The sequence below is a fragment of the Puma concolor genome, chromosome B4 (genome assembly GCF_028749965.1).
Source record: "Puma concolor isolate L17-30 chromosome B4, mPumCon1.1.hap2, whole genome shotgun sequence".
NCBI classification, from domain to species: domain Eukaryota; kingdom Metazoa; phylum Chordata; class Mammalia; order Carnivora; family Felidae; genus Puma; species Puma concolor.
The window spans coordinates 105766683-105781962 of record NC_141673.1 but is presented as its reverse complement, the minus strand read 5'-3'; the positions used below and the strand labels follow the sequence as shown (position 1 = coordinate 105781962).

Sequence of the window (15280 nt, the reverse complement as noted above, 5' to 3'; positions counted from 1 at the left end):
CAGGCAACGATACCATTTACTGGACAAAGAATAAAGACAAGTGAAGAGATAAGGGGAAGTGTTAGTGGCATATATGAATGTGTGGGTAGGGGAGCAAAGGGGAAAGGAGCTCAGACGTGGGCATGTTAGCATGGAGCTCAGGGAGAAAAGGGAGTCCCCATCAGTTACTTGGTGTCATCATCGCAGATGTAGCAGTAGAACGAACAAATACAATGAGACCGTATATGGTGGAATCTAGAACTTAGACAGTTAAGACTAAGGAAAGGGAGTTGTGAATGGAGACTGACAAGAACTGGGCAGAGAGGTGAAGACAGAACCTAGGAAAGAAAAATGACAGAAATCAAGAAAGGATGAGTTTGCAGAAAAAGGTCAATGGTGACAAATACTGCAAAGGCTACAAAGAGAAGAGATCATTTTGACAAGTAGGTTCTAGAGACCAAAGGAGGTACAGTTTTCATGGAGCAATGAGGACAGAGACCAAACTGCAGTCAAGAAGTCGCTGAGAGAGTGATAAAGTCAAACTATTCTATAAGTGTGGTTGAGAAAAGAAGGTCGACAGGGAAAAGCATAACTACAGAATGGCATTTTCTTCCTTTAAGTTGGGAAAGACTGGAGTATGTTTATATACTGAGGAGAAAAAGCCAATGTCATGCAAGAAGTTAAAAACAGAACATGGAGAGAAGAGAGCGGATGAAACAGGGTTTCTTAGGAGGAAGGAGGATTGGGGGCCAGGGAGAGTTCTGGATCAATTCACCTTGAACAGGCAGAGACATCTTGCCCCTGCAGCGGTAAAGAAGAAGAGAGATGGACAGAGGTGTAGGTATCTGTGTGTGGATGGGCAGGAAGGGAGTGCATGCGAGGTGGCTGGCATTTCCTTTGTGAACTAGGAAGCAAGATTGCCTGAGAGAAGTGGGCTAAGAAGGGGTGGCAGGCTGGAGGAGAGTGAGGGTATGGCACAGGTGAGCACAGGTGAGAAAATGGTTGTACAGTGACTGAGGATACGGATGGATATGTTTACCGTGACTTTATTGTGTAATGATTTGTGACCATTCTAGGAGAACGGTTCTTAACTGGGGGGTAATTTTGCCTATGCCCCCAGGAGAAATTGGGCAGTGTCTACAGGCATTTTTGATGGTCACAATTGGGGACAGGGAGGATGGGGGCACAGGTGTGCTACTGGTATCTAGTGAGTAGAGGCCAAGGATGCTGCTAAACATCGTACAATGCACAGGACAGTCTTCACAACAAAGAATTACCCAGCCCCAAATGTCAATAATGCCAAGACTGAGAAATCCTGCTCCAGGAGAGGAGGTGGTGGAGAACCAGATGAAGTTATAGCTAGGATTTGTGCTATGCAAGCAGAGCAGAAGAATAAGCAAGGGGTCATGTACAGGCAGTACAGCCAACGAAGTGAAGCACAATGGGATTTGGGTTAGAAGGAAGGACATGATGTCAGAAAACTGACAGGCAACACTTAGAAAACCTGAAAAGTCGGGATGCCCAGGGGGCTCAGCTGGTTAAGCATCTGACTCTTTATTTCAGCTCAGGTCACGATCTCATGGTTTATGAGATCGAGCCCTGCAACGGGCTCTGTCCTGACAGTGGAAAGACTGCTTGGGATTCTCTCTCTCTCTCTCTCTCTCTCTCTGCACCTCCCCCACTTGCTCTCACTCCCTCTCAAAATAAATAAACTTAAAAAAAAAAAGGGGGGGGTGAAGAGGTGGCTCAGTCATTTAAGCATCTGACTCTCGATTTCAGCTCAGGCTGTGATCTCACGAGTAAGATCAAGCCCCGAGTCAGCATGGAACCTGCGTGGGATTCTCTCTCCCTCTGCCCCTCCCTGGCTCACATGAGTGCATGTGCTCTCTCTCTCAAAATAAATAAATAAACTTTAAATAAAATATGTGATTATGATACAAGCTGGCACTTCTCTCAGTAACAAATGGACTCCATCAGAGTCCTGAAAGGGCACAATGCACCATCTCTTTCACCTGTCCTTCACAAGCTCCTTTGTAGAGTTCCAGTTTCTTCAACAGGTCTTCATTTTCTGCCTCACACTCAGCCATCTTCTTTTGGTAATATTCCAGAAGCTCCTGAGAAGGGCAGAGGACAGCCAGACGATCTTGTGTGGAAGGCAAGGGAGTTGACTCCACCGAATCCAAGAAAGACTTTCCCTTCCAGTTGGTGGGACCACTGAAGCCACAGGCAACATCATGTTTGGAGGCAGTTGTCAGCCTATGTGACATTACAAAGGGCAAGTTCATTAAACTGTGGGGACGTTTATGAAACATTATAATTTCTTAAATAAAAAAGGGGTTTATGTTCTTAAAGTGCTAGAAGTAAGGTGCTCATAAGCCTTCAAAGTTTGATGTTTCAGGTTAGTGACAAATCTTGTGAACTGGTTTCCAAGTATTAAAGGCTTAAAGATAGATTCAAAATACATGTTAGAAGGATAAAAAGATCATTTAGAAAAATGAAACATCACCCAAGTAAGACCAGGTAGTAACAGAAAATGTAATGCTCTTCAGATGCATAGCAACGGAACACTATACACTGTAGTAAAACTGCTACTCCTCTTGTCCTAGAGAAACTCATGCACATATATACAAGCTGACATGTAAGAAAATGTTTACAATGACATTGTTTGTAACAATAAAAATGGTAAGCCTTCCATCCATTCAATAGGATAATGGATAAATTGTGGTATATTCATATAAATGGAACATTATTCAAAGTTATTAGAAACTGTGAATTAGAGATACTCAAATATTACTGAATCACCCAAACGGTATTAAATGGAAAAATGTATGGAGATGCGTATATAGAAGGTACTGCCATTTAAGATTATAATTTGCAAAATGAAACTGTTCTTAGGAACAAGCATATAAGTGGCAAACTTATTAAGAAAGGGAATGATAAATATAAGATTCAGGATTAGAAAATAGGCTAGTTAGTGAGCACACAATCATATTAGCATCAGAGACATCTGAATTACACAGACCAAGACTAGACCAGATCAAAGGTTAATCAAAGGCAAGACAAGAAGTTTAGCAAGTAAGAGCCTTCAGCTAAAAGAATGAAAGTTGGAAAACAAATAGCCCAGAAGTGAAGAAACCCTGTGAAAATTAATCCAGTTTGGCTAAATCTCTACAATTTACAACATAACAAAATACACAGCAGTGTGGAGAAACTTTATACCGGAAGCCCAGAGTTGTAGCTAACGAAGGTCATGGTCAACACCTTTAATAAGTGAGCATGTACAGAAGAGATATTAAAATTTACTTTCAGCTATCAGGAAGGAAAAAAAACTTAGTATTTTCTCAATCACTAAAAGCTCATGACAGAAATACTCTTTTACTTAATGTTTCATGTTTTCAAAGGAAGTTTTATTTATAACAACTCTGGGAAATAGGCTAGTAGATGAACTAAGAGGTACTTCTGAGATTCTGCAGTGGGGAGCGATGGCCACGAGGATGAGATGTATCTATTGTGTAGCAATAGCAGAACCGGAATTAAAAGTCCCCTGTTTGTATGCTGATTGTTCCCTCTGTCGTCCAGCATCCACAGGTACTATACCAGGCTCACTCAAACTGCCTGCATTCTGGTATGAACATTTAATATGTCCTAGTTTTTAATGTTTATTTATTTATTTTAAGAGAGAGAAAGAGAGAAAGAGAGAGAGAGAGAGAGAGAGGGAGAGAGAGAAAGTGCAAGCGGGGAAGGGGCAGAGAGAGAAGGAGAGAACCCCAAGCAGACGTTGCGCTGCCAGCATGGAGCCTGATGTGGGTCGTGAGATCATGCCCTGAGCTAAAATTAAGAGTCAGACGCTTAACCAACTGAGCCAGGCACCCCTAATATGTCCTAGTTTTTAATCCGAAAAATACATAGTAAGAATAGAGAAATGAGGTCTAACATAGTTTAAATCCACAGTTTGGAAATACACTTCTAAAACCCTTCTAGTTCCCAAGTTAACTTGCACTTAAGGCTACAGAAGTCTTGATTCTTTAACAAGTCAAAAATAAACAAATGGCTTACTTTCTGGAGACAGGGGTTCGTGTTGGGGTAAAGTTCATTCTGTCCTTTTCACACCTGTCAAACACACAAAAATTCAGAATGAGGGGTCAGGAACAGAAAAAAACAGTATAAGATGGGATGCACAGACTCATTCCCTCTCCACTATCATCAGATGCACCTGCTGGTGAGAACGTGCTGTCCTAAAATGTAGGACTCTTGGGGTGCCTGGCTGGCTTAGACAGAAGAGCATGTGACTCTTGATCTCAGGGTTGTGAGTTTGAGTCCCATCTTGGGTGTTCTGATTACTAAAAACAAACAAAACAACAATAACAACAACAAAAACCAGCTTAAAAATAAATAAAAAATAAATAAAATATAGCACTCTTTAAAGTTGTTCCAAATCCTGGAAATCTGACTTTGAATTTTCATAAGGCATTCATTGTTCTTATTTTCAAATAAAATCAGAATGGACAAGCACACACAAAAGAAAAGCCTCCTTTATATGAAGTCTGTCTGCAACAATGCAAAACAAATTTACAATCCTTTTGCTGATACAGAAGAGAGATTCAGAAAAGTTTTTGACAAGTAAGGGACAGTATGGGAATTAAGGTAGAGGACTAGTTATGCTAAATTTAAAATAAATACAAAGCCACTGACATTTTATCCTTATTTGGTGTTCTTTATCCATTGTTTTATCTTAGAGAAAGAAAAAACTACTTACAAAAGTTCATTTACAATCTCCATTCCCATTGCTAATACAGACCTTGGGTTCCTCTATTTGAACAACCTCATCACAGAAATTTTCATGAAGATAACCTCACAGTCATGTTCTCTGAAAGAGGGAGGAGAGAAGGAGAAAGGGGGAGAGAAAAAGGGAAAGAGACCGAGAGGAGGAAGGGGAAAAGGGAAGGAGGGAGGGGAGAGGAGAATTTATTTTATTAACTTTAGAGAAAACTGTCTTATTGAGCATGCTTTGTCAACCCATTTGATTTTGAGCAAGATGATGTAATATTCTGCTCATGTACTTTTAGGGTTCTTCCTCATCTTTCTCTATACTTATTGCCTTGGTGACCACAGAAACTGTCAGTTTTCAAATACCATCTACACATTAATGGTTTTCAAATTTCTCCCTCCAGCGCTGGCTCTGCCCTCGACTCTGATCATGCCTATCTGACTGCCTATTCCGTATCTCCATTTAGATGTCGTACAGGTCTCTCAGGCTTAACAGGTCCAAAACCAAGCTCCTGCTAAATAAATACCTACCACCCAAAGCTGCTCTTCTCTCAGAATTCTACCTTCCAGTAATTACTACCTCCATCTTGCCAGTTGTTTATGACAAAAAACTCGGTTGGAGAAACTTTACTCCTCTCCTTGTCTTATATGCTACACTTGATCCCTGTGAGCAAATCCTATTGGCTTTACCATCCAAATATCTAGAATCTGACGATCACTCATGCCAATACTGCCCTGGTTCAATGCACTACAACCTCTTGCTTGGATGACTACAACAGCCTCTTCAACTGGTGTCTTTGCTTCTGCTTTTAGAGCAGCCCCCCACAGTCTATTCGCAACATAGCAGTTAGAGTGATTATTTAAAATATAATTCAAACCACAAAGCTCCTCTTCTCAAAAGCCTCCAAGCTGTTTTGTTTTAGTCAGAGAACCAACATCTTTAAAATGGTTTACAAAGTCCTACATGGTCCAACTACCCCAGTACTTCTGTGACCTCACCTACTACTCTCCCCCTGCTCACTGCTCCAACAACACCGGGCTCTGCTGTTCCTCAAACATGCCAAATTTTTACTTCAGACTTCACATTTCTACTGTATTTATGATGTTCTTCTCCCATTCATTTATACGGCTTGTTCCCGCTGCTTGAGGGTCCTGATGTCACCTTCTTGGTGAGTCTCCTCTGACCACTCTGGCATCCCCTTACCGACCTTCTCTGCTTTACTTCATCACTATCTGATATATTTTACTTATTGACTCCCCACACTGGATCGTGGAAACTCACTAAGGGCAGGGATTTTTTATCTCTTGTTTTCACTGCTAAATCCCCAGTCATTAAAAACAGTGCCTGGTTCAGTAGATGCTCAGTAAATTTTTTTAAAAATCCTCAATATGAATTTGAAAGACTCTGTTCAACATCTTCTTCTACTGGTCAGTCTACCCAGTTTAGCTAGAATACTGGTTTCTGTCTGTCATTCCATTAGCTTTCTTCTACCAACCAACCCTTCAAATATACCATCTCTTTTTCTCACTCTCTTCTTTAAAAACATTTTTTAAGTTTATTTATTTATTTTGAGAGAGACAGAGACAGTGTGAGTAGGGGAGGAGCAGAGAAAGAGAGAATCCCAAGCAGGCTCCGCACTGTCTGCAGAGTCCAATGCAGGGCTCGAACTCAGAAACTGTGAGATCATGACCTGAGCCAAAACCAGGAATCGGAGGCTTAATCGACTGAGCCACCCAGGCACCCCTCTCACTCTCTCCTTTAAAATGACTACTCACCTCCTTCCACAAAACTTCTCCAAGTCGGGCCAATTTGTCTTTTGTAAAAAATAACCTAGAAAATAGAAATGGTAATTGGGTTGGTATAGTAGGATAATGGGTAACATTTTTTTTTTAAACAGCTTTATTGAGATAGAGTAACTCACATTCCAAAAGTCATTCGTTTAAAGTATATAATTCAGGGGTGTCAGGGTTGGTTAGTCAGTTAAGCGTCTGACTTCGGCTCGGGTCATGATCTCGCAGTTCGTGAGTTCGAGCCCCACGTCGGGCTCTGTGCTGACAGCTCAAAGCCTGGAGTCTGCTTCAGATTCTGTGTCTCCTTCTCTCTCTGCCCCTCCCCTGCTTGTACTCTCTCTCTCTCAAAAATAAATACTTAAAAAAAATCTTTAAAGTATATAATTCAATGCTTTCAGTATGTTCAGATATGTGTAACCATCACAATTACAGAACATTTTCATCACTTCAAGAAGTCCTCTACCCTTTAGCTATCACCCCTGTGCCCCCCCTCCCCTTAAACTCTAAGCAACCACTGATCTACTTTGTGCTTCTATAGATCTCCCTATTTTGGACTTCCATAGGAATGAGATCATATAGTATGTGGTCCTTTGCGGTTGGCTAGTACTGTTCTCTCTCACTTAACATAATGTTTTCAAGGTTCATCTGTGCTGTAGCGTGTATTAGTACTTCATTCTTTTATTTATTTTTTTTTAATTTTTTTTTATGTTTATTTATTTTTGAGACAGAGAGAGACAGAGCATGAACGGGGGAGGGTCAGAGAGAGGGAGACACAGAATCCGAAACAGGCTCCAGGCTCTGAGCTGTCAGCACAGAGCCCGACGCGGGGCTCGAACTCATGGACCGCGAGATCATGACCTGAGCCGAAGTCAGCCGCTTAACCGACTGAGCCACCCAGGCGCCCCAGTACTTCATTCTTTTATATGGCCAAAGAATATCCCATTTTATGAATCCAGGTGACATCTTAAAGATGAATGCCACTGTTCTAAAACTATTTAAGAGTAACTTGGAATGCTTTTTTTTTTTAAATAATCTTGAGTCATTTTATTTGTTTTATAAAGTAAAAGTAAAGCCCAACATGGGCTCAAACCCACAACCCCAAGATCAAGAGCTGCACGCTCTACCAAATGAGCCAGCCAGGCCCTGCCGCGCTGCACACCCCCCACCCCGCCCCCAAGTAACCTGGAACTTTAAGAGAGTCCTCCCACAACCCGTAACCTCTCTTCCCCCTCCGAGTCAGCGACTGTCCTCACTCCTGTTTCCTATGACTACTGCACATCTATAAAAAGTTATCTATATTCACATCTCATTTAGTTTTATTCTCTCACAATCTGACTTCTACTACAACATCTGAACTGGTTATTCTTCTTGGTCACAAGACATCCAAATGAATAAATTTAACTGCTTTCTTGGTTTCCCACCCTCCATCCAACAAGTCACTCCTTGCTTTGCATACTTAATTTGACAGTGTTGACCACCTTTTCAAAAAATATTGGGAGTTGAGAGCTTGGGCTCTAAAGTTAAACAGACTTGGGTTTAAGTATAAGCTCTGTCCCTTATTAGCTGTGTAACAAGACCTGTTATTTAACCTCACTACATTTCAGTTACTTATTAAAGAGGGGGAAATTAGGGGTGCCTTAGTGGCCCAGTCAGTTGAGCATCCAACTTCAGCTCAGGTCATAATCTCACAGTTCTTGAGTTTGAGCCCCACACTGGGCTCTGAGTTGACAGTGTGCAGCCTGCCTGGGATTCTTTCTCTCCCTCTCTCTGACCCTACCCCACTTGCTCTTTTTCTCTCAAAATAAAATAAACTTAAAAAAAAAAAAAAAAGGATAATAGGGGAGCCTGGGTGGCTCAGTTGGTTGAGGGTCCAACTTCAGCTCAGTTCATGATCTCATGGTTCTTGAGTTTCAGCCCCGTGTCAAGCTCACAACTGTAAGCACAGAGCCTGCTTCGGATCCTCTGTCCCCATTCCTCTCTGCTCCTGCCTCTCTCTCAAAAAATAATAAACACTTAAAAAAGGAAGATGGGGAAAATAGCATATATCATAGGTTGGTGTGAGAATTAAATGAAATAATGAATAAAAAGGATGAACAGTGACACATAAGTGCTCAATAAATGGAGATTATTATTTTTTACTGAAAATTTTCCTTTCTTGGTTTAAAAGGTTCTGTCTTCAACTTTCTTTGCTATTTCCTCTATCCATTTCTGTGGGAACATCATTATCCCCACTGCATTTATGATTACCTCTATTATTTAAAACACTACCTGGCACAGAGTAACTAACAATTACTTACTGAATGAACAAATGACATCTTTCAATATCCTGGTTTGAATGTCCAATATGTAATGGACATTTTCACCTATATGTCCCACTGGAGTTTGAAATGTCTAACTTAAAAAAGTTTAACTTAAAAAAAAATCACTCAAGTCACGTATGTTTTAGCACCTCAAAGCAAATTCAGCATCTCATAAGCAACCTGGACTTTAAAATTAACATTCATTATTTCATTACTCCTTCTCTTGACCTTCATCCAACCATATGAAAATTCCATATAGTCTCTCTGGGCAATCACCATGTTTATTCAGGATCTCCATATCTTCTTCCCAGCTCTACTATAATGGCTTAACTGTTCTACCCACCCCTTGTCTGCCTTGGACCATATTCTTTTGTTTTTTAAGTTTATTTATTTTGAGAGAGAAAGAGAACCAGGGAGGGACAGAGAAGGAGGGAGAGAGAGAGCATCCCATGCAGGCTCCATGCTGTCAGCACAGAGCCCAACATGGGGCCGATCTCACGAATGTGAGATCATGACTTGTGAAATCGTGACACAAGCAGAAGTCGAGAGTTGGATGCTTAAGTGACTGAGCTAACCAGGCTCCCCTTTGCACCATATTCTTAAAAGTCATAATATTCATCAGTGGCTCCTCATAGCCTAATGCATTAAATGAAACTCAGCCTGGATGTCATGGCTCTCTATCTAAGGACCAAACCTATCTCCCCTAATTTCCCTCTCTTCCCCTAAAATACTCCCGTTGCAGATAACTTTCTTGCCTCCATGCCTTTGTTGGTGAGCTTCCCTCCAGCTAGAACATACATCAATCCACCCCCACCCTTCCCCCCTTCACTTAATGAAATCCAGTTAGTACCTGAAAACTAACTACCTCCATCTCTTTCCATAGTCTCTCGATCCAAATTGATCTATCAAAATGATGTAGCTGCAAAAGAACACCATCTGTAATTCTCTAAAAGTTAACATAATAGAGTTCTTTGTTGCTATAACTTCTCTCATGGCAGGGTATGTTCCTTGCAGATAGAAAATGGGCATTACTCATTATAGTACCTCCCAAAAGATCAATATAGATAAATTAATGGGTTTCAGTTAGCTTCTACTCCTCTCTCTGTGATATCCTCATTTAAGTGGTTTTTTTTGTTTTTTAATACAGCCTGTTTACTTAAAATTAAATCTTGATTAGTACTTTGACATTTATTTTATTTATCCCCATAACAACTCGGTTAAATACTTTTATTATACTTTAATCTACAAATGAGGAAATTGAGGGTTAGACTATTGTGGGATGAGGGAATACCGGAGCGCATTTCCAGGACACCAAATTCTACACTCTTTTTTATATTTCATCCTGCTGTTGACTCCCTCATGTTTATGGCTCCCCAATCCTCCAGCACCCTCAAAATATTTCACTTTGCACATCCTAACTTCCTTCTTCCGGGACCCACACTTACTTCTCCCTCACCAGATTTTTTCTAGCCCAAGGCCCGTTCCCCCAGTCCTGCATCCCAAACCCAAAACTCTGTACTCACGGCACACTAAACCTCCGAGTCAGAAACCCGCAACCGAAAAACAAAACTTAAATCCGGTAGCTTTGCAGCGTGCACGAAATCGGTCCAATCGCCCACAAGTTTACACGGCCCTTTAGATTGTGCGCCAATAGGAAGGCTATTCACACAGAGGCACGCCCCATTCCCGCTCTTCCTCGCTTCGCGTCTAACCGCGCAGAGATAGCCGGGAAATGTAGTTTTACTTCAGCACGCAGCTTCCCTGGTGGAGGATGTTAATGGCTTGCAACCCAGTTCATCCCAGTACTGGTAGTGTGGTGTTTGGGGTCAGAACGCACTAATTTTGGGCACCCCCAGTTTAAACTTGTTCAACTACTTTGTTTTCATAAAAAATCATGCAGAAACGCGATGCATAATCATGCAATGGATACAGGATTATTATGTGTTGCAATTTACAAGCTTATATCAAGGTGAAGATTCTAAGAATATAATTTCTCCTTCAATGACCTGGTGGCCTAGGGTCAAGATAGGACCTGTGGTTCAGTTTCTACCGTCAGAGAGTTCTGTATATAAATACTATTTTTATCAGCAGACACTGCTTCCTTTTCCTGAAAGATGTGAGAAACTGGCTTTAATAATGTAAGCTAATTCAAAACTCAATTGCAGTCTCATCTTTGCAGAAGAACAAACGGTAGGAGTAGGGGGAAAGGCACTTCAGCCTCTGAGCTGTCACTACTGCTATGAAAAAGCTGGGACTCTTTGCTGTATAAGACTTAAGGATGTCCAGAAGGAATTTGACATCTCCTAAATTTACTTTTTGCTGTCTTGTGATTTTTCTCTATTAGTTACACCAAAAATCAGTATTTTTGTGTCTCTTTTGGCCCTTACATTTTTTTATTATTTTATTTAATTTTAAAGTTTATTTTTTTATTTTGGGAGAGAGGGAGAGAATCCCAAGTAAGCTCTGCACGGTCAGCACAGAACTGGATGAGGGGCTCTCACAAACCGTGAGATGATGACCTGAGCCAAAATCAAGAGTTGGGTGCTCAATTGACTGAGCCACCCAGGTGCCCTCCCTTATATATATATTTTAAGCAAAATCATGGTGATCTTATCTTCAGACTGGTTCTTAAATACATATCATCCTATTAATTGCTACTCTGTGTCTCGTCACCTTTCACTTGGATTACTACAATAGGTTTCCAACTGGTGTTTTTCCCTTCTCCAATCCATTCTACAAAAGGTGATTATTTTTTTTAAAGCACATTTCTGGACATGTCATATTCCTGTTCATAAACTTTTGGTGACTCCCCAAAGAGTAGAGAATAAGTCCAGAGAGTGATATGGCATTCAAATACTGACATAACCTGATCCTACTTATCTCATTATATAATAAATAACTTATTTTCTGAATGTAGCATGGACTTCCCAGGTTTGGCTCATACCCTTCCTTTTATGTGGATTGATCTTTTCCATGAATCTTAACCTATAAAATCCCTACCAAGGCCAATACAAATACCATCTCCTTTATTAGAAGTAATCCCTTGTGCTTTGATATTCATTTAGCAATTTGTCATTGTATTTTGATAGCATAGCTTCTGTTCAAATGTCATCAGTCTTGAGCCCTTCTCTGACTACACTATCCCCCCTTACCACCCTTCCACTCCCTACCTTCTGTACTTTTTAAAAAGATCTCGGGGCGCCTGGGTGGCGCAGTCGGTTGAGCGTCCGACTTCAGCCAGGTCACGATCTCGCGGTCCGTGAGTTCGAGCCCCGCGTCGGGCTCTGGGCTGATGGCTCAGAGCCTGGAGCCTGTTTCCGATGCTGTGTCTCCCTTTCTCTCTGCCCCTCCCCCGTTCATGCTCTGTTTCTCTCTGTCCCAAAAATAAATAAAAAACGTTGAAAAAAAAAAAAATTTAAAAAGATCTTATCAGCACCTAAAATAATATATATTTGCTTGTGCTCATTATTTTGTCTCCCCTTGCCAGTAGAATGTAAGCTCTGTCCTTTTATTGTTGTTCATGTTATATATGCAGAATGAATCTAGGAGAGTGCCTGGCACATAGCAGATGCTCAAAAGTTGTTGCCAAATGAATGAATGCATATATAACATTCTTCTCCACAGGTGTGTTTCCTCTCTTTATTAGATTGCTCTTCTTCCATTCTACATCAAGGTTGAAGTGTCATCATTCATTCACATGTCAAAGGGTTATTCTCAACCCTCCCTCTCTCACAACCACCCAATGTCAGATTGATTTTTTTAAAAAAACACTCTGGTTGCAGAGGATCAATTAAGGACAATGCTTGAAGATCTGGGAGGCTGCCGTGGTAATTCACGGAAATGCCTAACTAAACAAGGGAGGCAAAAATGGAAATATGAAGAGGAAAATGGGAAATATTTAAAAGTTCCAATTGACTGGGTGGCTCAGTAGGTTAAGCATCTGACTTCAGCTCAGGTCGTGAACTCGCAGTTTGTGGGTTCGAGCCCCATGTCAGGCTCTGTGCTAACAGCTCAGAACCTGGAGCCTCCTTCAGATTCTGTGTCTCCCTCTCTCTCTGTTTCTCTCTCTCTCTCTCTCTCTCTCTCTCTCTCTCTCTCTCTCTTTCTCTCTCTCTCAAAAATAAATAAAGATTAAAAAAAAAAGTTCCAGGGTGCCTGGGTGGCTCAGTTGGTTAAGCGTCTGACTTCAGGTCAGGTCATGATCTCCCAGTTTGTGAGTTTGAGCCCCGCGTCAGGCTCTGTGCTGAGAGCTCAGAGCCTAGAGCCTGCTCCAGAGTCTGTCTCCCTTTCTCTTTCTGCCCCTCCCCTGCTCGCACTCTGTCTCTCTCTCTCTCAAGAAAATAAATAAACATTTTTTTAAAAGTTCCAATCAACTGGATCCAGGACAGGGAGATTAGCTGGAGTAGGTGACATTAATCAGAGTGGGAAATACAAGGGACCTAGCTGGCTCAGTCGGTAGACAGTGTGACTCTTGTTCTCGGAGTTGTGAGATTGAGCCCCACGTTGGATGCAGAGATTAGTTAAAAATAAAATCTTAAAAAAGAATGGAAAATACAAGAGGAAGAGTATATATGAATATATATGGAGGCTATGAGAAAGGCAAATCTGAGAAACTCTTACTTGGTATATTCTCCCACCCTGGGACTTTACTTTCCTACTCAGTTTAATTCTGTGGTGCATAACATTGTTACTGCCGGCAATCTCATCTCTTTGTCTTTCTGTTGTAATGGCACTACACTTTATTGTATTTATTTATTTATTTATTTATTTATTTATTTAGGCTAATGTGGGGCTTGAACTCACTGACACTGAGATCAAGACAGGAGCTGAGACCAAGAGTCAGATGTTTAACCCACCACCAAGTTTCCACCCAGGTGCCCCAATCCCTGTACTTTAGATTATTCTTACCTTTTGCCTTCTATGTGTGCTCCTGGGGAACAGTCTCCCATTTATGGGAAATGATATCACCATAAAGTTATGGTCTCTAACCTTAGTGAAACCCTCAGAAGTGAAGAGCAACACTTCTCAAGAAATATTTGCTCTTTCTCCTTATTTCCACAGGAGCCATTTTGGGTATTCACAATTTGCTTTAAACCCTTAAGGGAGCCCTCCCAGTATCTTTGTCTTTCTTTCCCAAGGTAATCAACTGCCTTAACTTCGTGCCTTCTCACCCGCTTACTTACCATCACTGTACTTGTATTTACCTCTTTTCCTCTGCTTCAGAGGAACGGGTGTCCCTGCTCTTATCATGCTCATTTCTTTTGCTTCTTTAGGGACTTTGGTTTTTCTCTTACTATCTTCAGCCTCCAATTCTCCATTAGTTCTTCCTTCTCAGCACTGAGGCCCACTCATGTATACTAGCTTGTGAAGATATTCTTTGGTTCTCCTTCAGTAACTTCCATGTTTCCATACCCAACCTTTCCTCCACAGCCAAGGACATTGAGTCCATGCTTGGCTCCTTTTCTTCATCTCCCATTCACTTCCCAACTCACTCAAAACTGGATTTTGACTCCATAACTTTATTGAAATTGCTCTATGATCTATTAATTGCTAAACTGAATGATCACACCTTGTCGTATCTCATTCTTTCTGGCATTTTATACTGTTGCAAATTTTCACCTTTTCTTCAAATTTTACTTTCTTGACAACTATGAAAACCCTCTCAAATCACTCTCACCATTCATTCTTAGCATCACATGCTGGTTTTTCTTTTTATGGTGAAAGAACTATTACCTTCCTGGAAAAATTAACTTTTATTAGCTCAACACAGATAACTGAAAAGTAAACTTCTGGTTTCTCTTATTTGTGTAAGAACCATGGACTTCATAACAATAATACATATCAAAGTAAGAATAAATTGAACTGAAGCATGCCTTTGGTATGCTTCCCATCCTCATTTAATGCTAAATTTAAGAAATAATAGCTTTTGCCCTCTGAGAAATCACAGAAAAATAGACAATGCACATACAAACACACTAAAGGAAATAGGAGTACTTAAAAACAATGTACCTGTCCAGGGAGCCTACACCAGGAAAACAAATAAATAACCAGTACCCATGTTTTAATTTTGAAAAATCACAGGGCAGAGAGAAGATAGAAGACTGACATTTATCATTTCCTTCTAGTTTATTATTTGTATTTTTATTGTCATGTGTATGTTGGTACACAGTAGTGAACAAGGTCTGTGTTATCTGTCCTCTATGAAGGCATCTGCGACATAGAAAATTATTGATAAAGTCCTTGACATAAATTTGAGTGAATCCAAACCAAATATGAGAAAATACCTCACCTAGTTTTTTTTGTTTGGTTTGTTTGTTTGTTTGGAATATGGCATTTGACTCTGTTCTTGAATTCACCCAGTTTGTTAAGGTAGAAGCTCTTGATACGTTACTTTACAAATTATGCAAATATTTTGGCAAACACAGATTTAGAGATTCAAATGA

The 15280-nt window shown here is 40.7% G+C and overlaps 1 protein-coding gene across 7 annotated transcripts in view; it reads right to left on the bottom strand.

Moving 5' to 3' along the window:
- Positions 1-10465, bottom strand: part of CCDC77 (coiled-coil domain containing 77) — a 32074-nt gene extending 21609 nt beyond the window's left edge. The window contains exons 1-7 of one of the 7 annotated variants that reach the window (XM_086714365.1): positions 10361-10430; positions 9688-9756; positions 6523-6577; positions 4736-4846; positions 4193-4319; positions 4036-4089; positions 1992-2235 (exon numbers count right to left, since the gene is read on the bottom strand). In XM_086714365.1, the coding sequence (XP_086570491.1) occupies positions 1992-2235; positions 4036-4073 (282 nt within the window). In that variant the 5' untranslated portion in view covers positions 4074-4089; positions 4193-4319; positions 4736-4846; ... (1 more) ...; positions 9688-9756; positions 10361-10430. Of the gene's footprint in view, positions 1-1991; positions 2236-4035; positions 4090-4192; positions 4320-4735; positions 4847-6522; positions 6578-9687; positions 9757-10360 lie in introns of all 7 variants that reach the window. The other 6 variants (XM_086714367.1, XM_086714366.1, XM_086714369.1 and 3 more) reach the window with 6 other exon arrangements.
- Positions 10466-15280: the final 4815 nt, after the last annotated feature.